The following is a 27,199-nucleotide window of genomic DNA, read 5'->3' as shown; positions in this document are numbered from 1 at the left end:
CAGCAAATGCTCTCTGCCCTGCACAAGCTGACATTAAGTGAAGTTTCAACCCTTCTCTTCAGGTGTAGAACTTAGCCACTGTGAACAAAGAGGGAAACAATCACTGTTCACCAATTAGCTAAGCTCTGCACCTCGCCAGAGAGGTTCCCATCTCAGTGTAGCTAATTATCAGAGCAGGTTCTTCCACAAGCCATCTGCTGCTTTCCTCTGTTGCCTTCCTGTTTCACGGACAGGGCAGGTTCCACACTGAGCACAGATCAGGTAGTTAGCTGAGTTGCATAGGAGGAGCTGATTATGGCTGTGTGGTAATCCCTGGCAATGTGATTTTAATCTTAAGTCACAAATCATCATGCCAGGAACCCAAACAACCACAACATTAAAAGAAAGCTGTGCAGTCACACGAAGTGGCGTACTCCTAACAGTATCTTTAGATTACAGCTCACCATGTGCTTCTAGTCTGTCTGAAAGGCCAAATGGGCAATTCTAAAGTACTGCTAACATGTGTATCACCACGTAATTTTCCCATGCTAGATACTCACCACCAGAAGCTTGTACAAATTTTGATTTTCATTTTATTATTGAAGAAAATATCGAAGACAATTCCTAGTACACAGTGCCAGAACAAACTGCATCTCCATGTTTCTGGCCTTCAGACACTTGAACGCATCTACTAGACTAAAAATTGTTTAAAATTTTCTTGGCAGGCACAATTGTTGTCTATACAAAAGAACAAAATGGCTGTTCATAACCAAACTTGTTTTCATGGTATATATCATCTACTATATTTCATATAAATACAATAAACACCACAAATTCAAGTGTTCGCTACAAGCACTACTACATGTACAGGCTTGAATGGGAGAAAATGAAGATTTCTGCTCGGTACCCATTAGAAATTGATGATTTTGATAATTCAGATGCCTGAATTTTGATACCATAAATCAACTGTAAAGTTACGTGAACAATCAAGGCAACCAGAGTGTCAGTTGGGTTATATCATTAAGCAAAAATCTGAGGTATGCTGTACTGGAAGAGACCTTCATACCAATCCTAATTGGCTGTGTGTTAAACATGCTTGTACAGACACTGTAAGCTTACCTCTGGTTACTCAAATAGACTGAGAAATGGAGAATATGTTTGCAAATTACCAGTTTATAGCCTGCAGCAATCTTTACTCCACGAACATTTCTTGCAATTCTGCTTTTTCTCTGGCGATTCCTTCCCCGGCTAATTTCAGATTATATATGACAGTAAGCAGTTTTTTCATGTTAACATTGCTCTTCTTACCTCGTAACAAGTCTTCAAAGGCCTCACTACTCTTAACACAAAACCATTTGAATCATCAGCTTGTTCTCACATGTTTCAGATTTGCTTCCAAGCGCAAAGCTTCATACATCCATTGTAAGACTGTGCTGTCTATCAAGTCAACACGCAGCTTCATTAAACAGAAATGCTCCTTACACAACTTCAATTTCTGTGAGTGGAGTTAAGAATACAGAATGGGAAACAACTGCAGGTGAGGCCTGGCCCGCTCTGGCCATTTGGACTTACAGTTGCCTCTTCTACAGTCCATTGCAAAGTTTACAACAAAGCCATGCTCCATGCTCTCCAGCTAGGGTCTACAGGTATCTAACCCACTGCTACAGCAGATGGAATTAAAAAATAGAAAGAAGAATTAAAAAAAAAAAAAAATAGCAAGATACTTTTAACAAGAGTTATTTCTCGAGCGAAGCAGCCACAAGCTCTATGGTTTGCCAAAATTTACTATGTCTGCGCATTATTTCAGCATGAGGCAAAGCCAGGGTGTTTAATCTAAAAAGAAAAAATCACCTCTTCAGAACAACATCTCTGCCACCACTTTGGCTGAGGATGCATCCATATGTTCTCGTGCTGCAGCAAAGCATTTACGTGCAAGTTCTTGTTGTTCCACATCTTCATTCACCATTAATTCGCCATAGAGATACACACCCATTGCCTGAAAGAGGAACACAATACACAGGCATCCTATCACCAGTAATAACTAGTTAGCTGGTTTTCATTCTACTGACCTTCTAGTACTCATTTAACTAAAATCAAAACAAGACAAGACAATCCAAAACACACAAAATAGCATACACTCTAGAACATTTACCCTTCCCCCCAAACAAGTAGTTTTCTCTGGACCTCTTTAGCCTAAGGATGCTTGTCTGTATGTTGTATTGAGTGTGTAATAACAGGACACTAATATAAGGGGTATATGTTATGTCGTGACAAGAAAATGTTTTCTTGCTCCATTTTTCTTGCCACTTTTCAAGTTGAAATCTGTTTTCTTTTATTCACCAGCTCAAATATTTCCAAACGCCCATTAAGAAAACAGCTTTGTCCTTCCGTTAAATGGTTTCTGTCCAACTGGGATTTTTTACACACACATGAATGAAGAGGACATCAACTGAAACAGTCCACTCCAAAATTCCCATTTGGCAGTACCTGGATGTGAGCTGAACTCAGTTAGCTCTGTTTCAGACTCTTCTCTTTACATCTGAGGTATGGCCTGAACATGCACAAATTCTGGCTTGATAAGGCAGCAGGCTTTTCCTAAGCACTCATTCTGGATATAGCAGCTCTCAAGAAAGATAATGGGGCATCTGGAGGTGAGGTCTGGACCCCTTCGATGGCAAGCAGCAAAGCACTGTGTAATTTAACAGGGGATTGCCTTTTGTTCTGATGATACACTGGTTTTTTGCCTAATTACAGAAATTCAGTGTTAATCTGCATTTACCAAAGCAGGATTATACATGTGACAAAATACAAGCAGGTTAGCACGCTGACTTTTACAGTTGTACTTGATGTTTGGACGCTTGCCTAAGAGGAAAAAATTGGATAGCACTGAAAAAACAATTTTTAGTACTATTTCCCACAATTCCTACTATTGCTGGTAAGCCTTAGAAAACATTAGCTTCAGTAGGAAGGGAAGAAGTTTAGCAAAGACTGACATTAAAGGAAAAAGTCCCAGAGTGGTAGAAACCTGCCAGATTCCTTGCCAATCCCCTAAGTGTGTGTTCTGCCACCCGGAGACCCAAGAGCTCACATTTCCAGCGTCCACAGCTGCACCACGCACACACACAGAGCTTCGGAGCTAGGCTCCAGCTGCTTTCATACAGCATTTCAAAATGCTGGAGTTTAGTTACAAAAAGGAATATTACCTTCTCTACCCAGTGTTAATAATTTAGCCCCAAGCCTAAACATTGACAAGTAGTAAACACACAGAGTTTCTGCAGACCTGAAAACAGTCACATTTGCACTTTTTCCCAACTTTCAAAAAAAGGTAAATCTTGTGCAATCAGTAAGGAAATGCAAGTGCTCTGATTTGAGTTGTAGTCACTCCAGAAGCTGGTTGTGCCATAGACTGCAGGCACTGCTGGGGTAAGTAAATTAAATTAAAGATACTGAAGATTACATTTTAAAAAAAAAGCTGCAAGAATTATGTCCCTGCACTGCAGAAAACATTAGTCTTTATTTGGCATAGTATCTGTTCCAAACATAATGCAAGTCAGTATGTTTGGCTTTATGAACTCATGGATTCCCCCTCCGCCACGGTTTCTACTATGGTTATCTCCCTCCTTTCATGGGATGAACATAAGCACAATCTACGTAACTCCTTATTTTCATAAAGAATGTTGGTTTATGCCTTCTTTTTTTGTTTTGTTTTGTTGTTTTTTTTTAAGAGAAACAGCTTGCCAGGATGTTTAGCTCCTGTTTATTGGCTGAGATATAAATAGAAGGTATACTACAGAATTGGAAGAAAGACTGCAACAGTTTTATTGTGCTGTTGTGACAAAGTATATTTGCCTGAAATCACAAAAACCTCACTGGCCATAAATGGCTTGGTTAGTTGTCGACATAAAAGGTAAAAACATTAATATCTTGCCTAGACTTTGACTTATCTTGCAACATTTGCTGTTTTTTACATACATACATTTTAAATATGTAACAGTCATTCTAGGCAGTGAATTGTAGAGTTTATAGTGAAAAAAAATAAATAAAGGTGAAATAGAAAGAACGAGGCAGACGTGCAATTAGAACTGTAAGCTCATAATACTGTAAATAAAAAGCTATCGTAAAGATGCCACATGCAGCCAGCCTTTCAAGACCTTCAAAATCTTCTGGTAACATTTCTCCAACTATGGAGAGGCCTGTATTCTCTGGATATATATCACTGTGCTGTGCTTCTCCTGGACATCATCTTGAAAACCTGAAGTCAGCACAGCACTGACTTCTTTGCACCTAGCTCATATCTGTGCATTAACATTCAGAGCTATACTTGCCTTTGTCATCCTAAAAATGGAACCAACGCTGAGAAGTATCTTCCTAGCATCGTTTCTACCTTACATGATATGGGAGGAGAGGAGAAAATGTTCCCTATTACACCACTTATCAGAGGATCAGCATGCTGAGGAGGGATTGAATAAACTTCCTTGAACTACAGTGTTTAAGGGCAAAAGAGGCAAAATCTAAATACATATTTCAGTTTTTGACAAATTTAAGCAAGAAAATACATTTAAATAATCTTCTGGTTTCACACTAAGAATGTCAAAAAATGGATTATTTTGAAAGGGCTGATTAAATGTAACTGACCTGATCTTCTCTGAGAAATTTCTCAACATCTTCATACCCAGGCACATACTTGTGTTTAACAATAAGCTCGCACCACCGATGCCGAACCTTTGGGAAGAAAAAAAATATCAGAGAAAAAACCCAAACTGTACTGTATCTGCATACGTGCTGATGAAGGATACATCCCCTAATCAGTATGGTTTTGTCAGCGTTGTTGGGTCTGGGTTTTTTTGTGGGTTGTTTCCCCACTCCCAGCAGCCAGGCAGGTGCCTCTCAACACCGGTCGGTAAGCCGGTTGGTGCAGTGCTCTGCGTGTGCGTGTGCGAGCCCAGGCTTTGGAAACCCAGAATGCCTAATGACAAAATCCTGGTTCCAGGCACAGATCTGCAGCGTCTTCACCTCCACTGTTTTCAGTCTTGATTTCTTTTCCCTTAAGTTAGGCTAGAGGTGGTTTCTTTTATAGTGATGGAAGGGGGGAGGGTGAGGAGATTAGCACTGGAAACATCTGGAAGAGACACATGATACAACTGATAACTTCTCCTATGTAAGTGTATAGTCCAAGGGATAAAAAGGCTTAAGTATAATTCTGTACCAATATTAAATCCATGCCAAGGTAAGAGTTAGATATAAAACCATGAAACAGGGAGCTTTCAGTTAAACAAAACACAGTTGCCATCCTGTCTTTTGACAGTAAGAGATTTTAAGCACCTTGCAAAGCACTTAAAATGCTGGGCTATTCTACCAAATGCGCATTGACAAAAACAGTTATTAACATACAGTAATGAAAAGCATGGAGATTTGCAAGCAAATCACAACTGAAAAACATTTTTAAGTAGGGTGAACATTAATTACATGTGGGTGTTTTTTGTTGTTGTTGTATTTAGATTTCTGCCACTTCTGTGGCGTGTCACCTTACTCTCCAGCAAGGCTTCCGCAGTTGTAAGCAGTGATCAGCCTAACATTTTATATTCCATTAGTAGCTCAGCGCTGATTATAAAGGAAAACAGTCACGTGCAATAAAACTCCTCCACCCTCGCAATCCTTCTGTTTCAGCCTTTGTTCTTACCATATTCCAAAAGACAGGGCACCTAATAACAACAACCTGTCACAGTAAAGTGTTAGCAGTTCTAATACTTTGCAAAACCAAGTCCAAATTGTGCTCATGTCGAGTAACTGAACATGTACCTTTTTCTGAATGACAGATTTACTGGTAACATTGAGAAGGGAAGCCAGAAAGGGAGGGAAGAATGTCACACTTAAGTATACTGTTGCTCTTGGAGATAGGGTATTTGAAAATACTTGTCTTGTCCTAGCCCTTGCCAACTTTTCATCTCAGGAAAAGAATTCACAGACTTTATGTAATTAGATGTTAATCCTATTAGCATAATTAACAAGTGATAAATGCTCACAGGTCCTGAAGAGTCCTTGTTTGGGTACCTGATGCCTCTTTCCAGCTGACCTCCTCAATGAAAAGTCTGAACACCACTTACGAATGAAATAAAATACTGAGGGGTTTTGTGGCTATGTGGAGTTTGCACTCACAGCATGTAAGATCCTGAACAGTTACAGTGCAATGGGTGATAGGGAATGAAAGCAGTCTCTCGAAGCTTTCTGCTGACAAAATAAGAGCTGTTAAGACTCCTCAAGTGGGAACCAGAGCTAAATCTACTAAAGTACATGGCTTTCCAGGATTTATCTCACTTTGCTGTAGATGCCCATATCCATAATGTAAACCTTCAAAACCCTGCCCAGCTGCTGCTTCTCCCTGGAGACATTAAACATTTCACTAGTAAACCTTCCCAGGCAATCCAGCTTTGTTACAGAGCATTCCTCATAATACCGAGCAGCTTCATGCCAGGACCAAACCCTTCAAGGCTCAAAAATTAAGCATATGCCTATCTCATCCATAGAGTGAGTGAACCGAACAGAATACAAGCACATTTAAAGGGCTGTATATCTTCATCTGATACGCATTATTCTGCACATATTTTAAAAAAATCCTTATGTATTCTCATAATATGTATGAGAAATGTAAGGAGAAAGAGGCTGGTTACTCTCCTCTGATCACTGCTCTTCTACATCTCATGGTCCATCAGTTACAGCACTTACTCAAGAGGTGAACCGTCAGGTCCAGTTTCTGTGTCTGAAACTGCGTCATGAGTGAGAACATTCCATCAGCAGATTATAAAGCATTCTGGGGTTGGGGCTCTCTTCACACCTCCTGATGAAGCTGGTTTTGCCCCTGCAGTTACTAAAATATTTATTGATACTAAAGTAAGAGGTCACAAGACTTTAGGGCCTAAACTTCTGAGTGGTTTTGACAAGAAGCAGGGACCTGGTTCACATAGTGCACAAGCCAGCTCATCCCCACCACGCCTTTTCTGGTGCGACTGCAGTAGCTGCAGGGAAAGCAGAACACAAGTTCTCCCTGCGAAGGCATTCGTGTGGCCCTACTACCTCACATCTAATGTCGTGTATGTCTGCCTTACATTTGTATCATGGCCTGATTATCTGAATCCCAATGGCTTTGGAGAACACGCAACAATTGAGCTGTGTCTCTTCCCTTGATTTTTCCTTCCTCCACAGGGCTCGTCCTTTCAAATAGTTTAAAAGAAAAGTATTTATTTGCTGAGTGAGGCCTGGGATAGCACATGCTTTTCTTTCTTTCACTTTTCCCCCTTTCTTTCCCAGGGAAAGCACAAATCCTGGCAAGTTTCCAGACCTGACGTCCTGGCACTTCTCCAGCTGGGGCAGAAGCAGCACGTCTGTTAACCTCAGATTACACGTTTGCCTCCTGTTTTCCAAAATGCCCAGATGCTGCCATGGCAAAGCAAGCTGCAGGAGAGCCAACTGCTGCTGAAGTGCCCGCAAAGCCAGTCGGAGGGTCAGCCCCACCAGCTCTCCCTTGTCTCATATGGGACTCAATGGGCAAAGCACAGAAACTGAGGATGGCTCCAAGTGAAACAGGGCAGGGGGTGACCTGCACAGTGCTGGCACTGACATCTTCATTGCTACTTTGACTGAATATATATATTGGTTACTTTCCTGTCCCCCACGCCCCCCATGCAGTGTGGCACCTAGATGGCCATGTAACACAAACTGCACCTAGACCAAACACAGTCGTTTCTCTGGTACACGCACTATAAATAAGAATTTTTTCTAGTATAATCCACGCCCTAGGCTTACACCACAAACATGGGAATTTTATTCGCATAAGGATGGAAAAAGAACCATCAGTTCCCAATGTCTCAGCCAGTGCTTAGATCAAGAAAAGTAAAATGGGCCCCATAGCTTCACAGCCTAATGAGTGAGTCATATGAACAGGCACTTTTAACAAACAAGTCTCAAAAGGAAATTCTGGAAACTTAAGTATCTTGTGGTAGGGCTGAGCTAACCATACCGCATCCTGTACATGCTCCTCTTGGTTTTTCTGTTCCTACCAGGAGCAAATACAGGAATTCATTGGTCCTCTCTGAATCTCCTTTCTACACATTGCTCTGTGCTCTGATGCATGATTCAGAAATGCATACCATATGTAGTTCTGGCTGGTTACACCATAAACAATACAAACTGAACCTGAAAAGCAATTTACAGCAATCCATCCTGCTTTCTGCTGGCAGAAAGTACATACAACTTTGGCTCTGAAGCAACACCTGCAACCGTCGTCCTACCCACACACACACTGGTTTGGCAGCTGCAGGGACCCACATGCCAAACTGGGAAATGCAGTTTCTTCTCTCAGCCTCCAGTACTGGGCTGAGAGCTGACCTTCTGAGCCTGTGGCTGACACCCGGTACTCCCAAGGATGGGGAGAGGTGGATGGGCTGATAGAGGTCTACCAGGAATTCCGGTTTTTTGTGGGTGGGTCCTCATCACCTGGAAATTTTTCTTCCCTCCTGGCCTCCTTTTACAGCTGGTGTGAACGTCTCCACTACCGGCTTTTCAAGCTAAATGAAGACTGTTTTGCAAGACACAGCCCATATTAGTAGTGCACTTCTGAGGCACGGTTCATTGCTAGGAGAACACTGAGACACTCACTGTCTCGGGTACAACATTTGGAAACCATCTCTTACATTTTCATAAGTATTAACCACATCATAATCAAAGTACTGGCAAGCACTGAGATGAAATGTCTCGAAGGGATGCTACTGTCAGATAGCAGAGCGTTCCAAATTTAGAAGCAACAACTTACACAACTCCAGTGGTCTTGTATTATTCCTTTAGTTTCATTTTAAGAAAAATACACAATATAGCGCAACGGTGTTTGGAACTCAAACATTACCTGAATTTTGGCAGTGCATGGAAGATGTTGAGAACCAAGATTAACTACGCTGACTTAGTCTGTTCGCAGACAATGCAAGCTGTTGTGTAAAATTATTTAACTGAAATATAACATATACTAATAATCTACCTCTAACACAGACCCTTTGGTGTTAGCAACCTGGGTCAAGGCCTTTTGGGAAATGGTGCTTGAAGCTAACTGACGAAACCCATCTAAGGCATCAAATACATGCCTTGACTTTCAGAAGAAAAGTCCTCAGTGACATACCTGAGCAACAATATTTTAAACTATTTTGAACACATCTTAAATTAAACTGGTAATTTTTTTCTTGACCCAGGTGATAAATTACTTTGCATAGTCCATAGTATTCTCCCCTTCCACACATAAGCAATCAGACAAGCCTAAAACAAATATCCTGATAGAAAGTTTTATATTTTATACTGTAATGATCCAGCTTACTAACGTTCTCCATCATATATATACAAGCAAAAATTAAAAATTTTACTTCTGAGGTCTACAAGTAAGACTTAGAAAGCAAGTAATTTAAACCATGCCTTTACTAAAGGGAGAAGAAAAGCTAAGCCTTTTTATTAAGCCTTTGGTCTGCAGAATGGGAGACTAGCTTCAGGGAAAATGAGTACATTTTGCTAATAGCTGGATCCAATTTAAAAGGCGCCACAAGACAACAAATCTAAATCACTGAACAAAAGCAAATACTTCGAGATCTTAGAAAATGGGGTAATTTGAAATACAGTAAGAGTTACTGTCCAATAAAATGGAACCTTTATTAAAGGTAGGAGGCATTTGTGATCTTTATAAAACACAGGTTCAGACTCTGTTGAAAAAAAAATTATTTTTTAACAACCTGAATCTTAAATGTTAATTGAAGAATCTGAGAGGCCAGGCTCCAATCTAACGTGTAGAGGAAAAGATACAGAGGAACTTTTTTTAAATAACGAACCTATGCTACTAGAAATTAGCTCTAATTAACAAGAAGGAAGCTAGTATCTCCAGAGCACCACAGTGCTGTTCTGTTCCATCTGAAAGCATTTATCTCCAGTCTCTTCCTATCTACACATAAATTGGATTCATATATTACATCATTTTCCTAGGTAATTAAGAAATAATGCCAGTTGTTACAGATAAATATTTGGACTAAACCCCAGGTTTTACAATTGCTTAACATGGAAGAATTGCAGTTCAAGAATTGTCAATTTTAGAGTGCATTTAATAGTTTAATTTTTTCCCTCTGTCAAAGCTGAAATGGTTACTCTTCAGTATACCAGTCAGGTTGCATCAGTGACTTTCCGTTCCATATAGTGTGAATTTCAAACGGGCATTCCTGTCTTTTACGCCACAGTATAAGCATGCTTTAGCACGCAAAATTGGCTTCATGAACATCAGGGATGATCAGATGCTAAAGAAGCTCAGAAGGAGCAATGAAACAGCCAAGTGTGTTTCAACTGTGCTGACATAGTATCAGTTTGGTACTCACAAAAAATGTATTCAATAGCTAAAAGCCTACTGGATACAAGCAGAATGGATTCATCATTCTGACAAGGATTCTGCAATTGTGATCATTATGTATGCCAAGTGTTTGTCAGGAGACTGAGCAAAGAAGCTGTCTAACAGGTTAAATGAGCTTGTATTCTGGACCAAAACTTCCTAGAATTTTCATAGCCAAAGTTATCTCTCTGGCCTCACAGCACTCACTCTGACAACACTGCAAAGAATCACAGAATGGTTACAGTTGGAAGGGACCTGAAGATCATCTAGTTCCAACTCCCCCCCGCCCCCCCTTAATCATGCTGCTTTTCATTTTGAACACCAGAGGAACTGCTGCTGTTCATTGGGTATAGACGCGGCTGGTCCCGAAGCTGACTGAGTTCACTGAGCCTCATCACGCACAGTACATCACTGATTGTACAGACAGCCCTGTCCCAGCTTCTGCCACCTTGGACAACCTCCTTTCCTTATGTGCATCCCACAGAGCAAGTACGTCAACCCACTGACAAGGCAGCAAAATGTAGCACAGTCATTCAGGAAACAAAGGTAAGAATGATCTGGTCAATCAAAGTAATTTTTGTCACAACCTAATTATCATTTTGAGGAGGATTATCTGGAGGTCTAAATACTTTAAAACCTGGAGTATGGACCAGCCCATTAAAAAGCAACTTAAAAGTCAAATTTTAGCAGAATAACAAACTTCAGATTTTGGTAATACTGGTAGCAATAGCCTACTTCCTGAATTCATTTTATTATTTTGCATACTACAAAAGGTGCTGGCAACAGGGAACTTGCAACAGGGACTTGTAAGCCCTGTCTCTCCCTCCACTCAACATGGAGCTCTGTGTGCAGGTAGAGCTCATGCAGCAACCGCTTCCATTCAGTAACAGGAAACAGTTGTATAGTAGAACTTAAAAAAACAAATCTTGTTGTATGGTCAGTGGCAGACTGTGGGACAAACGGCAGCATCTGAACCTGTAACTGCACAAGTGTGACAGGAGGCACAGCAGCATGCTCCCATAGCTGTGCAAGCCTCAAGCAGCAAGAAGTGCAGGCCTGAACCTTCTCACCTTCTTAAGTGTGATTTATGTGCATGTATTTCTTTCCCATCCTTTACCTCCCCTCCAACTGTATGATCCTTTTTAGCATTCACCCAGTTCTACACAATGCAGTGTAGTACCACAGCCTTGCCTAAGAGCAACCTGATCAGATCCCTCTTCTCCAGCTATCGCAGACAGTAAACACAACTCCACTTCCACCTCCAAATAAAACACATGCTTCTCCACAGCCAGCATGGAGGCTCTTTCCTGCATAAGCATACAGAAACCCAGGAATCCCTACACATGCTGCTTAGGAACGTCCAAGCAGAGCAGAGCCATCCCTGCTGCTCTCTCTGTGATCAGAAAGGCATAGCGACCAAAGGGCAGCATTTCAGGACAAGATTCATTGCTGGTAATGAAGCACATGCTGAGGACTTGTTTGGAAAAGACAAATGTCCTTTTTTCCCCATCTCAGGTTCACAAACAGAGAGGTCCCAATTAAAGACCAGACACTTCTTTCCCTGTGTGGGCCCCATCTGTGATCAATGACATCTGTGTTGGTAGACGGGAATTTTCCGAAAGTCAGAAAAAGCAAGAGACTAAGCAGCCATGTCTAATCCTTCTTCAAAGGTGGCACAGGCAGTGCCTCTCTTCTGGTGTCAAAGCTGTCACTGTGAATAAGTGACTCACTTAGGATACCCAGTTCTGTAATCTCAGCACTCCTCAGCCTGCCCTTCCTCTCTCTTTCTAACAGGAGACAGGCACACAACAGGATTTGACTTCCAGTTTTCATTCTTCTTTTACAGTGTACCAGCAACGCAATGATAGGACAGTGCCCCACAGCATGGTTAGATGAGAAGGGGGCCACTAGCACCAAGGTAGTGTGACAACTTCACAGCACATGTGAGGTAAGGAAATGTTTAACAAAGCATGTGAACTCACTCGATTTGGAAAACAAAGGTTTTTAAAAATAAGCCTTAATTAAAAACATAAATACAGTACTTACACTGGAACCAAATGCTTCCCCGTTTTTCCAGTATTGCCTGTTCAGCATGCTGGGGCATTACTGCCATTCACAGCTTGCAGCAAGATGGAGACGGCAGAAAAGATGTCATAGGCTATGTTGCAAACCATTTCACGGGAGATGTGTGCTGAGCTCTGCTTTCCTGTGGTGCTGCTGGCCCTCAGTAGCAGGGCTGCCTTCTGGCCGCTAGCAGAAGAAAGGCTTGGGCAGTGCCACAAACCTCCCTGCACCGCTGGCACTGGGAGCAGCGCTGGTGTCTCAGTAGGACTCTGCGCTAGAGCAGGATGAGCCCCTGCAGCACTAGCCCTGTGCCTGTACCTTTACCCTGACATCCCCTCCACCTTCCTGTCCCCACTAAGGGCTGCTGGGTGCTCCTAGGGCTTTGTGGCTGCCCACCCTCCATCCCCACTGGTCCCTTCTCCCTGCTGTGTGCTCTGGTGAGGAAGGCTGCACAGCCCATGTGCGAGCAACAACAGGGTACTGTGGGTCTGGAGAGCCTGTGCCTCTGAGGCAGGGGAAGGAAGACCAGGTCCCAGCCTCAGGTACAATCAACCTCACACTGCAGCTCATACCAGTAAGTACTGCAGGAATAAGCCCCATAACTTTCACAAGGTAAGGCTGCCTTGAGCATATGTATACATCCCAGCTGACACCTTATCCAAAATGTATCACCACAACTGCCTCTCCATCTCACATACAACCCCATTCACATTCTCTGACACCCTACTGAAATGCCTCCTTACAATAATGGCTAGAGTATCTGGTACCACCATAGGGGTTTTTTTCTATCAATATCACAAGTGATTCAAACACTTCCCATCGCCAGTGTCTCTCTCTGCTGTCTCTGGACTAAGTCTGCCTAGCATTTTTATCCATATAGTCTGAGTATATGTATTTCAACAAAAGCTATTTATACATGCACATAAAAGTGTGTGGGCTTATAAAACCGAATGTTGTAGTGGGAAAAAGCACATAAACACCCATACATCTGAAGCAGAAATCCAACTCTGAAGAGCTGTCCAACTGTCCGTTACCAATTACTTTTAAATTATAACTCGTTTCAGCAAAGGAACGACTGCTGCAAGTATCAAGGCAACAATACGCTATCCCCTTCACTTATGCCTCGCTCTCCATCACTCTATCTTTTCCCTTTCTTAACTAGAGGCAAGAAAAAGCGCCTTCCTTTTATCTTTGGTCTCCCACAGTGACTGTGGTCCAGACATTTGTGATTTCCAGGCAAGATTACTGTCACAGACAGAATCTGGAGCTCCATATGAAAACGAGACTCAAATTCCAGTCAATGAACAATGTGGCTGCCTGGCTTTTCCACAGCTTAGGTCACAGCCAACATATCCAGCCTGTGTTCACATCCTTTCAATTTTGCATAGTTTAACACTTTCCTTCCAGTTTTCAAAACAATTAAACATGAGATTTTGACTCTAAAGACAAAGCCCTTTCACATCACTTTCACACACACACCCTTTGACTCAACCCCCAGCAAAAATTCTTAAGTGAAATATATATTGATTTTATAAACTCAGAAGAAACCTGCCCATTTCTGAAATTAGAACATCTAGCTTTTACTCCATGTTTCAGATTTGGAGTCATCTTCTCCTCTTTTATCCCCTGCCTTCAAAAACAGTGACCACTGCTGCTTGGGATGATGCATACACCATGCGGAACACAACAAAATTCCTCTCCAGGACATGGTAACCCCAAAGGTATTTAAATGTCACGGAGCTGGAAGTAGGACAGCAGACTTTTACCCACACATTACTAAGTCAGTGACTCAGAGGTGGAACTAGCTCTGTGTGGCTAAGGTAGTGATGTCAGAACCAGCTACATTAAGCAGTTTTGAACTGTCCTATTCCTTGCACTATTTAGACCTCACAGACTTATGGCATAGCAGATTTTTTCCAACTCTGCGGTCCTATCTAAGCATAACCTGCATCTACAGTCAGCTTTTATGCAGGACTGAAAAGTACTAAATGAGCTGTTTGGAAGTAGCCTCAAAATTAATTTATTTTAAATAAAATGTATCTTCAATTTTACTTTCTTTTAGAAATAGTGATAATAATAATAAATAATAATAATAATAATACCACCACCACCACCACAAACCCCCAAGAAACAAAAAAAAACCCAAAAAGATGCACCACACAAGCACAAAAATGCCTACAGCTTCATAATGAAACAAAAATAACTACAGCTCATAGCTAAGAGCTTTTGTTTCTATTTTTAAAACTACAGTCTCTTTCGCATTCTGGCTGCTATAACAGTGCTTGCATATATATGCAAGCAGAGTAACCTTTTGAATTTCATTACAAGGCCAGGTGTTTTGTATTACAGCGCTAGACTTGTACTGTCCTACACAGAAATACTGTATATAATTTCATATAAAGCTGTTGCACCCAATTCAGACCACCTCTGGGATTGACTTCAGAAGTCTAGAGGACTCCATTCTGCTTTCCAGAGAACAGGACATAGAAGAGCAGGAACCAGCTCAAATCCCTTCCTCCATGGATTCTTTGGATAAGCATTGAAAAAAACCCAAACCAACACAATTCCAGATTCAGTTCTTTCTTACCATCAGCTCCCCCACTTTCAGGTCTTGCTAAGCTTTTGGCCTGCCAGATAAGGAGGAAATTAGGCCCCAAAACCAGTTAGAAAAATACGGGTTGATAAGTAATGGCACCAGTCAGGGGCTTGGAAGCTCATGTTAATGCCACCCAGCAGCGAGCAAGATCACCTGGAACAAACGTGTTGCTGTTGGCTCCTGGAGTGGTGTGGGATCAGGAGTGCTGACTGGTGCAAAGCTATTTCCAGTCCTCCATAAATCTTGTCCTCTGATCGTGCCCTTCAGAGAACTAATGCTGATGGAGGGATTTTCTGTTCTGAAGTGGCTGGAAACGCCCCCATCCTTTGCACGTAGGAACAAAACAAACCCAAATTATAGCTATTCAAGATTATTCTTCGGTCAATCTTAGAAATTCATCCCAACACATTCACTCAGTTATGACAGGCGCATGAGGCAGAGTCTGTCCCAGTGAATGACTCTCACTGGTTTTACTGGAAATGTTTTTCTCTCATCCTGTTCCACATTTTTAGCCTCACACTGAAATTTGGGCCTCACCTTTGGGAAGTAAGTACACAGACCTAAAAACTACGTTCTTCAAAGCTCCTGCAAATGCAGGATTGTGAAAAACTATCTTTACCAGTAGTAATAGCAACACCACCTGTGCCAAGAGCCTGCAAACTGCATTCAGGTGCAACACAGTAAGAACGTTTGAGGGGGAAGACTCAAAACATATGAAGATCACAGAGGACCTTTTGGCAAGTGACTGCTGCTCTGGTCAATGTATTTCCTTTGTAGGAGATGGGCATAATCTGCTGTACTTTGAAATTAGCCCCTTTACTCATGACAATGGGAAAGATTTTCTTTGCTAGTATTTGCCAGGAGAAACATCAGGAGAAGGGAAACAAAATCAGTATTTCTGTGAGGAAGAGTGTGAAAAGCATCAGACTGATAACAGTACAGGGATTTCACTTCACAAAAACTCACATTACTTTTTCTTTTTTTTTTTTTTCATTTGATGAACATACTGCCTCTGTAATGGTTGGGTATACAAACCTCAAACCTGATATATTCCAGAAACAAATCTGGCATGCAGGCTGACTCCTCTACAGAACTTTTTCTAAGTTTCTAATTCCTAAACACTGAATTCCTAATTGCAATTCAACTGCAAGTTCAATGAAGTATTACCTAACTCTAGTGCTACAGCAATGCTCTGATTATAACATTAAGAAAGGAAGAAGCAGGTGAAATTTATTTTGCATCCATGACAAATTTTCACAGCAGCTTGCTAAGTTCCGCAAAGCATACTCTCATACAAATTAAAGTATCTCCTGACTTGAGTAGGGATTGAATAATAAGCTGCATGTTTGAATATGGAGTAAGTACAGAAACTATTTTTTCTTTTGCAGAAACAAAAAATTGTGTTTACTTATCTTCTGATGGAAGTAACATCCTGTAATGTGGTCATCAGCTGTTAATTTTTCATCTATTGAATTGGTGGTTCATACCAACAATGACATCAGTTAAACAAAAGGATCATGGATCATCCTGTTTGGCTGCAATGCCACTATCTGAAACGTACCTATCTGTTGCTCCCTGGTCCAGTCAAGAATGACTGACAAGCTTATGGAGGTATTTACAACACATTACTAATTTCATTCAAAAGCTGGAGACTGCTCCTGATCCCCTACCCCAAAGGAGGACGAGCCCAGTGGCCGTGCTGAAAGGAAAGCTCATCAAGTGCCTTTTCCTCCTGCAAGCATGGACTGACCTTTCCCTTTTCCCACCCCGTGTTACAGTGCACTTTACAGAGCTCTGTTTCATACCGGTGCCTTCCAACAATGACCAGCCACAATCAGCAGTACAGCTAAGTAACACAGTGTGAGAATGCACTCAGCTCAATGCAGTCACCATCAGATGGGAAGAGGCAAGACAAATACTGCATTGTAATTCATTTGTACTTCCATGTCTGCCATTTTCACGGGCTACGGAAGATCAGTGAATCAAAGTTATTCTGTCTTAATCACAATTCTCACCACTTTTAGTACACCAAGCACCTTATATGGTTTGTATTAGCATGACTGGATTTCTGTCTGTGAAACAAGATGCCACCACTTTTGTAGCCTTGGTCTTATAGGCAGACCTCATACACAATAAAGTCGTTGTGTGAGAATGGCTTTACGCCACCCACATGACTGCCGATATTATGATCTTAACTCATTTCACTCAGATTTTTCTGCAGAAACAGTTATAGTCTCTCCTCTCTCCCCAAAATATACCACATTGTGATCCAGAACAAGGGAAAGCATTATGTAAGTGAAGAACACTTCAGCCAACTTGCTGAGACAAGGAAAACCAACAAAGCAACTTTACATACGCCGTGCAGGCAAGATATATTTAAAAAGTGATGCCTGCAGTTAGAACGAAAGAAAAGCTAACTCTACAGTGAAAAGTCTGGGGAAATACACCATAAAACCTTCTGCTTCATACACATGATGTACTTTTTATCTCCAGGTCTTAGGTAATTCAGTAACAAGTAAAACATACATACAGAAGTATTTTCAAGTCTTGAATAGGACTGAAAGTGTCACACACATGCCCTTCCTTTCTCCAATAGCCTTAGTGATCTTTTCCCCTGTTGCCTTTTTTTACTATTCTGCAGGCTACTCATCTGTCCTGTGGTCTTGTGTATAAACACGTTACAGGCCTCTCCATGACCAATTAAGATGTTGGAACAGAAAGAACGGAAATAATCAGAGAGTTCTAGTTAACAGACTGTTATAACACTCTAGTTAACAGTGTTATCCAGAACTCCCAGTGTTGCCTTTAGATATTTGTAACTAATCCAATATTTTTACATTAAAGTCCTCAACAGCCTATCAAACAAGGCAACGTTGCACAATCGTATCAAAAGAGGTGTCATCAGTTAGGCAGAAAATACCAACAACCAGAAACTTTCATGTAGACCAACTCCCCATGTTCTGCCAAATGCTAGCTACTGAATAAATCAATTATCTACATAAAATAGCCACCTGAGAAAGAAATAAAAACAAGCCAGACCGCCTTCAATTCTATTATCCTAGTGCACTGTCTGATGGCAACTGTAGCTGCTTTATAACATACCCCAGTTCTCCTCAGTCAGCTGGACTTCCAGCTGGACTTTGTCATCTTCAAACTGCAGCCAGCTTCTATAATGCTTCTCTTGGCCACAGGATGTGGTACATCATGGATATGTAGCCTGTCTATGAGCTATCTTATTACGTAGCAGAAAGCAGCACAGAAAAAAAAATAGGGAACAGGAAGAGAAAACTGAGGACACAATCATTCCTCCATGCACTTGTTTGACAAGGTCTCAGCCACAGTGGGTTCAAGGCACTGAGAAGTGATAAAAAAATGGCTTTAAACTTTGAAACCTTCACTGCTCTCAAAATGTTTTTTTAAAGATATTTTGGATAAGCTCATTTCAAATAACTCATATACGTGAATTTCATCTCTGGAAAACAAACTGGTAATTTTGTACCTTCGCATATGTTCCAAGGAAACAGTAAATGGAAAATTAAATCATGATTTAAAGGAGCATGCCCAGCAGGTCGAAGGAGGTGATCCTGCCCCTCTACTCTGCTCTCCTGAGACCTCACTTGGAGTATTGTGTGCAGTTCTGGTGTCCTCAACATAAAAAGGCCATGGAACTGTTGGAACAACTCTAGAGGAGGGCCACGAGGATGATCAGGAGACTGGAGCACCTCCCATATGAAGACAGGCTGAGAAAGTGGGGACTGTTCAGCCTGGAGAAGAGAAGGCTGTGTCGAGACCTCCTAGCAGCCTTTCAGTATCTGAAGGGGGCCTACAAGGATGCTGGGGAGGGACTATTCATTAGGGACTGTAGTGACAGGACAAGGGGTAACGGGTTAAAACTTAAACAGGGGAAGTTTAGATTGGATATAAGGAAGAAATTCTTTACTGAGAGGGTGGTGAGGCACTGGAATGGGTTGCCCAGGGAAGTTGTGAATGCTCCATCTCTGGCAGTGCTCAAGGCCAGGTTGGACAGAGCCTTGGGTGCATGGTTTAGTGTGAGGTGTCCCTGCCCATGGCAGGGGGGTTGGAACTAGATGATAGATCTTGAGGTCCTTTCCAACCCTGACTATTCTATGATTCTATGATTTGTAATAGAAGTGGACTGAAAAAAAAAAATAGGAGGGAGTCACAAATTCTGCAATTAGGCAGTTGTCCTATAAGCCTCTTGTAGCATCCAAGACTGGGGTAGGTAAGTTTGAAATGTGATTCAGCTATCTGTATCTCACTTCTGGCTTGCTCAGCTAAAAGGTTGCTGCCAGAGATATATTATGCATTATGAATCAGAAATATGAACCTCTGAGGTTTCTTTTAGCTGAAGCATTCATATCAGTGTTTGTCTTAGAAGGGAGAGGCTACCATTCCCCTCCTACCTTCCTCAGAAGCTAACTATCTGTGGTGAGACCTCACTGGAGAGGACAGGAACTACAATGACTTGCTGAGGTGATCCCAGGAAGGACACAGCTTGAGTGCTCCTTGAAGAGAGAGGTGAAGAGTTAAATTCCAGGCAAAGGCTGGCTCACACCTCTCCTCTCCTGGCTGCAATGGAGAAGTCAAAACAAGGCAGTTAACCTGCTGTAAACCTTCATCTCCTTTCTGAAGTATGATGTGCCCTTATGTTTGTAAGACTGGACGTGGATGTGATAACCAGCGGTCAGGAGTACCAAACAGTGCTGCTGGCAACCTCTCCTGACTGAGGACAGACCTGCACATTGCCATGGGCAAGTGCAGACACTGCCAGGTGCATGACATTTTACAAGTTGAAATAAAGATGCTTCAGAAGTACAGATACAAAAGCTTTAAGAAACATGAACCAGGACTACCCATGCTGTACTTGTGCAGGACAAACTTTACAATCAACCAAACTCAAGCAGCTTTGAGCACCTTTTCCCCAGTTTCCAAGCTTCAGTGTGGTGCTTCAATGGGAGTGTGCTACAGAACTGAAGTGTGCATACAGAACATTCAGGTCCTTTAACTGGCAGAGACAGGAAGGTGCTTCTGTACTGATTTCACCAGTAAAATCCAGCAGGCATCTGTCTCCTTTACTCCTCCTAACACACTTACCTCACAAGGTGAGACTATTCAATCCTTTAATTGTTACACTACAAAGCGTGGAATATTCTTACCCTTGCAAAAGTGCAGAGCAGCACATACATACACTATTCTTCATATTCCCCCCGATACTGTAAGAAAGCCTTTTAGCTACCTACAATACATACAGGGAAAGTCTTCCAAACCCTGACTGTGCAGACAACACTTAATGAATACATTTTTTGTGAGAACCAAATTTTGTTTAAATACAGAATAACATACTTCTTCATGTACAACTCTCACATACTATTGGCCATATACTACTGGCTAATCCCTAAACCAGAAGATTAACATGAATTTAAATGCTACGTGTCAAAAATTAAAAAAAAAACAAAAAAAACCAAACAAAAAAACAAACAAGTCCTAACAATTAAACAATTTCCTAACTTTCTGTGCTGGACAGAAAACAGCTGACAGCCTCACTTAGAAAAATTGCTGAATAAAACCTCTGACATTCACGATTTTCTTTTTTCTCATTGGCATGCCTGCAAATTGTTATGCTTGCTTAACGATCCATTTCTGATGTTTACTGACAGCATCTGAACTTCAGTAACAAAACAGAATCACTGTGATTAATGTCTTCGTAAATTAAACCTAAACAAGAACAGCTCAGCTGTAGGCTTGGACTGTGGTTCTTTGTCCCTGGGTCACAAGAAAAATCCCTTGTTTTTCCCTCAGGTATGTGAGGGCTTGTGAACTAATGTTCCCTTTAAAAAGCTGTAGGTGTTGCATCTGGTGACTGGTCTGGCATCTGGTAAAATGCTAATGGTAATGTTATCTTAGTTGTACTTTTAAATGTCTGCTAAGCCCTTGCTTTCACTTTGTAAAATAAAATGGAGATTATGCTCCTTTCACTGAGGCTGCAATTCTGTGCTTCGTTTTTTTTTTGTTTGTTTGTTGGTTTGGTTTGGTTTTGTAAAGAAATAATTCTGACAGATCATGTGTGCACTTTTAAATGACACCACAAGGAAGAACTAAGGCCTGCAAGTGGAAAGAAAGCAAAAACCTGAGACACCAAAGCTTGTGGCCTGGTGCTTACAATTCACAGGCATGAAGCTGTAACACCACAGCTATTGCTTTGACCTATCTCCCTATTAATTCCTCTTCCCATTATAGAACCCCTGACATTTCACTGGTATTCAGATGTGATTCAAATATAATCTAATACCTATAAATAGAAATATCGGTTCAAGTACTAATTAAGAACAAATCTGACATTCGGAAACCTCTATCAACAACAAAGTAAAAAGGTGCAGTAAATGGCAACACTCAAAATATTGTCTATTTTTTTCCGAGAAAAAAGCCAGACCTCTGTTCTGTTGATCTTTATGTTAATGTCTGGATTCCCAGCTTTTTGTAAGTGTCCACCCAGCAACTTCAGCATAAGAGAAATTTTGCTCTCTCCTTCGATTTTAGTTATTGCCATACAGTTTCAGTTGTAACAGGGTAACTCATGCACACTGACTGTCCATGGCCTTCACAGTAGTTTTTAATTAAACAAAAGTTAAATGTCATGTTAAGTTTACCATGTTCCCTCGCTGCACATTAATATGCTACTTCCAAACTAACCCTTGCTTATATATAAATCTACACATCCCATATTTTCATGACTGATTCAATCTTCTTACCTCCCCTTCTGAATACTATGTACTCAAAGCAGATTCATTGAAAGGGTGCTTTCAGCCACAACTGCTGCTGCCTGTCACAGCTCCCATCTTAAGAAATTCATGGGACGCTATGAAACAGTCAGTTCTGCACTGATTGTAATAGGGCTTTACTGGTTTTCCCCTCAAAGTCATTAAGCTCTTTGCAGCAGGGATGCTCATATGTGCCTGTGATAGGGAATTCACATTCACAATATCATATAAACCATGGTTTTCCTCAGGGACAGTTAACATCCCTTGGTGCTTACTAGGAGCAACTGTAAAGAACTGATTCCTCCTTAAACTCATGCCCAAAACCAGAACATACTGTGGTCTCTCTGGAAAGCAAACTTTTCTAAATCCTGAGACTTTGGAGGAACAATACAGGCTGACCGCAGGAAAGAACAATTTTAGATCATAACAGACACAGTTGCATTTGGAGTCAATAAACACAACTAAAATGAAATGTGCTCTAATACACACTCACCATGTCGCAGTGAGAAATTTAACACTTGAGCAAATGTGCTGCCCAAGGTACATGTACAATCATTATGGCACCTAGGCAGCACAGTCTCCTACTACCAGAGTATGTAAACACACCTGGTCCCACATAAACCACTTAGAAGTACTGAGTAATTAAGGCATCTGAAGATGCAACAATACTGGAGTTAAGAACATCTGATTTCAGGCTTAGACACAGAAAAAAACAGAAACAACCCATCTGAATGAGCCTGGATCCTAATCCTATTGGAGCACAATTACTCCTAGTCAACAATGCAATGGTGTATGCTGGGGAGACTTTTTTTTAAGTGATTACCTCAGCATCTTGCTTCCGGAGCTGGTATGTTTTCTCTAAGCACTGCAGTATTCTAGGACACAACGTCTTCACCTCCAAGAGAGACTCCAGAAGTAAGACCAGCTGGTCAGGGAGAAGCTAAGAGGAAAAGAAATGCCAAAAGTGAATAAAGATCTCTACTGACTAACTAAATGGAAACAAACCAAAAAGGATAAGATTATGATAACCTACATACTTCAGGCATGTGCCTGAAATACAGAAACTTCTAATTGTTTCTGAAAAACCTCAGGGTTTCCATGTATGTGTTCTGAAACACTCCTGTGCTGGGGCTCAATTGAGATTCATTTTACATGGTTCTCATTACTACAGTTAGATCAGATCTAAAACATGCTTATCTTATTGAAACATAATCGTAGCTTATTAAGTAAGATTTTCATGGATACATATGCTAAGTAATTCTATGTTGTTTGGGCTTGGAAAGAATAAAATACCAGAATAATTTACAGTGCATAGTTTCAGGAATCAACCAGACATATTAATGTGTATTTTTTAAGTGTGGCATTTTTATCTGTTATACAAGCACTTACATGATATTCTTACAATGAACAAAGAAACGCAACACAAATAAGTGACACGCAAAGTAAGTGTTGTAGCAACATATTTTGAGGCATATGTTAGTGCAGTGAGTCACAAGTCATCCATCACTGTATGGTAAAGACATGTTAGAATGTTATGTTTGTGGCACACACAGTATATATCTATCTACACATGTATATGTATTTAGTAGTCACCTGACTCCAGAATCTCTAATTTTCAAGTTGAACCTACTGTAACCTCAAAAGAAAAAGCACAAGAAATCTGACGTAGCAAGTCCTTAAGTGCTCTGTTTAATAGGCTTATAGAATGAACAAATAAATAATTCAAACAGAGCTCAGACAGAAACTACACCAGTTGCCAGGAAACATCTATTGGAAATTCAGGGTTCAGGGTGATCAGTCAGAAGTTTCTTATACGCCCCAAAGCTTTCCGCACTATTCATCATTGCAGGGCACCAAAAACAGAAGGGGAAGGGAGGAAGAATGTGAATTTAAGCTTTGCACACAAAAAGAAACTAGCACTGCTCACTTCTAATGTTCTCCAGACAGATTAATGGAGAAAGATATCCTGTTACTTCAACACTAATTCTAGCTTTTATCACATCTGGTGATTCTCTGCTCCCGCCTTGCTATCTACATCCCCCTCTGCTGTGTCAATGCACTAAAATGAATTCAGATACAAAATTAATTCAGCTAAACGAAATGCTCCTTCCAACAAACAGCCCTGGCTGTGAGGTATGCACTGAACAAGTCAGGACCCTGATCGCTGACAGCATGCCCACGAAAATATCTAGGATCTTCTGGTAAGTCTAAATCTGTAAAATACCGCCATTAACAATTGAGCAACATGACATTTTTTCCCTTTTAGTCTGACATAATTTAGCATTAGAACCTAAACAGAATAAAAAGGGAAAGAAATCTCTAGGATTATAACGCTTTGGTTTCCTTGTATTTTGATATCCTTCTATTTTTTTATCATTAAAGTTGTATTCTTGGAGACTGAGAAAAGTTCACATCTTACTGGCTCTTACCGGAACATTTTCTAAGCGATACTGAAGCCTGCCAACAAAATCGAGTTGTTAAAAATAGTCATATATTTTAAAATACTGAATATTTCAATTTCAGATCACCTGCTAAAATGCAGTCCAACAGCAGTTGCCTGGACATGGTGAGACTCACTAAAATATAAAACAGGGAAGGCTTCTGGGAAGTGGCTCTGCTGAGTAACTGAATTCATTCTGAGCACTAATAAAATCTGAAATGTTGCAGAACACCATGCACAGAAAGGTAACTTCTTGTTTAAAAAGCTTTCCCTGCTAACAAAGAGGGCAGAGCAATACTTAATTTGTAGAAACTATAGAACAGCTGCTTTAATACATAGGTACAGAACAGCTGAAAGTTATTACTTTATATCTCCAGTATAATCGCTATACAGATTCACCCACGGAAAGCTATTTTTTAAGATAACATTACAGAATCTCACTGAAGCCAACAAAAGCACAGCAGCTGAGCAACAGCCATGTCCTTAATTTACCTCTGCCTCGTGTGCCTTATGGGTGAAGAGTTTTCAGAACTACAGGTTAAACTCTCACGAGTTTAGATTTGAGACTACAGATTAAAATAAATCTGAGACCATGCCTTCTGCTTTTTTCCCACGTTCCAGCTGTCCAAGATGAGATTTTACATACTAGTTTCCAGCTCGGGACTTAATTAAAATACAAGGTAAGCGCTAAAAAGCGGCGGTGAGGGGAGGGGGGGTGGGGGGTGGAAAGAGTAAGGGAGATACTAGCAAAAGAAACGCTGACAGACCTGTAACCAAAGTGGCACTAGTGGGCGCAGCTATCACATTTTGTACTCCTGCTACATTCTCTTTCATGTCTTACCCTGTACTAACAAAAGAGACACTGCCTAAGAGACAAACCTATCCTAAGCAAAGAAACATACAGCTTGGCTGAAGTTTCACGACAGAGACTACTACTGGATTCCTTCAGGGGGTTTGCACTCTTTTCCCTGAACACAGCAATATGAATAACACTATCTGCAAAGCAGCTTTTTAACGGCTATAAATGAACTTCACAAAATTGAACTCAAATTTTCTGTCAAAAACCCCACGCTCCATTATTTTTTGTTTTCACCACTGCCATTCTTATTTGTCCCACCCACCTGCTACTTCTCATCTTTCACATTTGAATTGTTTGGGTTGCACGCTGTCAATTTCCCATTTGTTTGCCTTATGCTTAATACAAAGAGGCCCTTGCTTTTAAGTGCTACCAAAACATAAATGCTATAGAAAACAAAGAGTAAATTTATTTTCAAGTATTGTGAAGACTGTTTTCTTTACAACAGGTCGTATTCTGAATGCATATTGAACATCTAACATATAGTATAAAAAACCCCACATAATACAGCTATAGCAAAATACAGCAGAATAAGTTTCACTGTGTCAATGTGTATCTCCATGTTGAAAATGTTTAGGAAACAACCATAATACCCCAAACACAAAATTTCAGTGTTCCTGTTAATAAAATAAAATAAATATATTTTACAGATATGTGTGCGTGTATATATATATAAAATCATACTCTGAACTGTACTAGAGCATGCTCAAAATGTTCAAATATATGCAATTATTAAAGTAGCTCACTTCAATCAGGAAATGTGGCAAGCATCAAGTAGTTTTCATTACAGCAATGACTGCTGCAACAGCACATATTTATATGGCAAACTAAACAGCTCCTGCCCCAAACTATGCCTGCCGCATGGAAATCATACTCTTTTTCCCAGGGTTCCCCTTCCCCAGTTGCAAGTACTGACAGTACAAATAAATATTGTTGCCATCAAGTACACCAGAGGTTTTCTGTCATGTCTCAAAAGAATTATACATCATCCCCACTATAACTATGTATCCCTGCAGTGTATACATTATCTTGCCCTTAAGACTGTAAAACTTCTGCAACTCTTCAGCCTTTTGAAGGAGTCTGCTTTGTCCTGCCACTAAACAGCCATTTGTCCCCTGCTTCCTCTATGTTACCTGATGTGGTGGCTTAAAAGTTTGAATGATGAAGCCATTAACGCTAAACCAAACTGCAAATGATTTGCAAGCATCTAAACTAGGTCTGTATTTGAAAAAGGCAAGATGAAAGAATTAAAGAAAATTAAAGAATTAAAATTAAAGAAAATTAAAGAAAATTGAAGAAAATTAAAGAAAATTAAAGAAAGGAAAATATAACTCAGACTACTACCAAAGCAGCTTACTGGTACTGAGTTTCAATGTATGCTAATTTGTTACAAGAATATCTCAAGACATAAGTAGGTTTGAAAGGGTTTCTACAAATAGTCTTGGAACAAAACCCATGAGTTTTCTGACTCCTAACCCTAACCTGTAAAAAGCACAAAGAAAACAAATCTTGCCTCTTCAAAAATCTGGTATGGCAGCTACAGAAGTTACCGACCCCACACCCCAGAAGACCACCCACACGTATTTATCAATTCCTACATTAACAAATGCAGTAAATGCCAGATTCACCCCTTATACTAGAAAAAAATGCCACTGAAACATTCGACTACTGACCTTTCACAGCCATGAAACATGACACAGATATATCTACTTGAGTATCCACAGCACCAGCACTTCCACTGCACCCCTAAGCCAGGACACAAATCACAAAAGTTGTACAGCTGGTATGCTGCATATCCCATTTGCTCCTGCCTGCACTTGAATGAAGTCATTGAAAGCCTCCTCCAAGGGGAAATCTGCCTCAGACTAATGCAGCAACCGATTGACAGTGGCGTGATTTCTATTATTACTCCATTATCACACTGGGATCTGTGCCTAAACGAGCATACTTCCTCCCTGATGCCATTTCCTTTTATCCTGGCTCTAGTCTAAAAGCGGATCAATGGGAGTAATATATATGATGTCACTTCAATTTACAGCTACTGCCTCCCTCTCACGCATGCACAGATAGATCGATTCTTCCC

At 40.8% G+C, this 27,199-nt stretch overlaps 1 protein-coding gene across 2 annotated transcripts in view; it reads right to left on the bottom strand.

Annotated features, from left to right (window-relative positions):
• Positions 1 to 1,365: 1,365 nt before the first annotated feature.
• The window catches only part of AOPEP (aminopeptidase O (putative)), a gene marked incomplete at its 5' end in the record, with an annotated part of 182,995 nt that continues 157,161 nt past the window's right edge, over positions 1,366 to 27,199 (bottom strand). For both annotated transcript variants that reach the window (XM_080636534.1, XM_080636535.1), the window contains 3 exons: positions 1,366 to 1,975; positions 4,615 to 4,701; positions 22,644 to 22,760. In XM_080636534.1, the coding sequence (XP_080492660.1) occupies positions 1,835 to 1,975; positions 4,615 to 4,701; positions 22,644 to 22,760 (345 nt within the window). In that variant the 3' untranslated portion in view covers positions 1,366 to 1,834. The remainder of the gene's footprint in view (positions 1,976 to 4,614; positions 4,702 to 22,643; positions 22,761 to 27,199) is intronic.

Source organism: Psittacula echo (genome assembly GCF_963264785.1).
Source record: "Psittacula echo genome assembly, chromosome: Z".
NCBI classification, from domain to species: Eukaryota; Metazoa; Chordata; class Aves; order Psittaciformes; family Psittacidae; genus Psittacula; species Psittacula echo.
The sequence above is the reverse complement of the archived record's forward strand: the minus strand, read 5'-3'. Positions and strand labels throughout refer to the sequence as shown.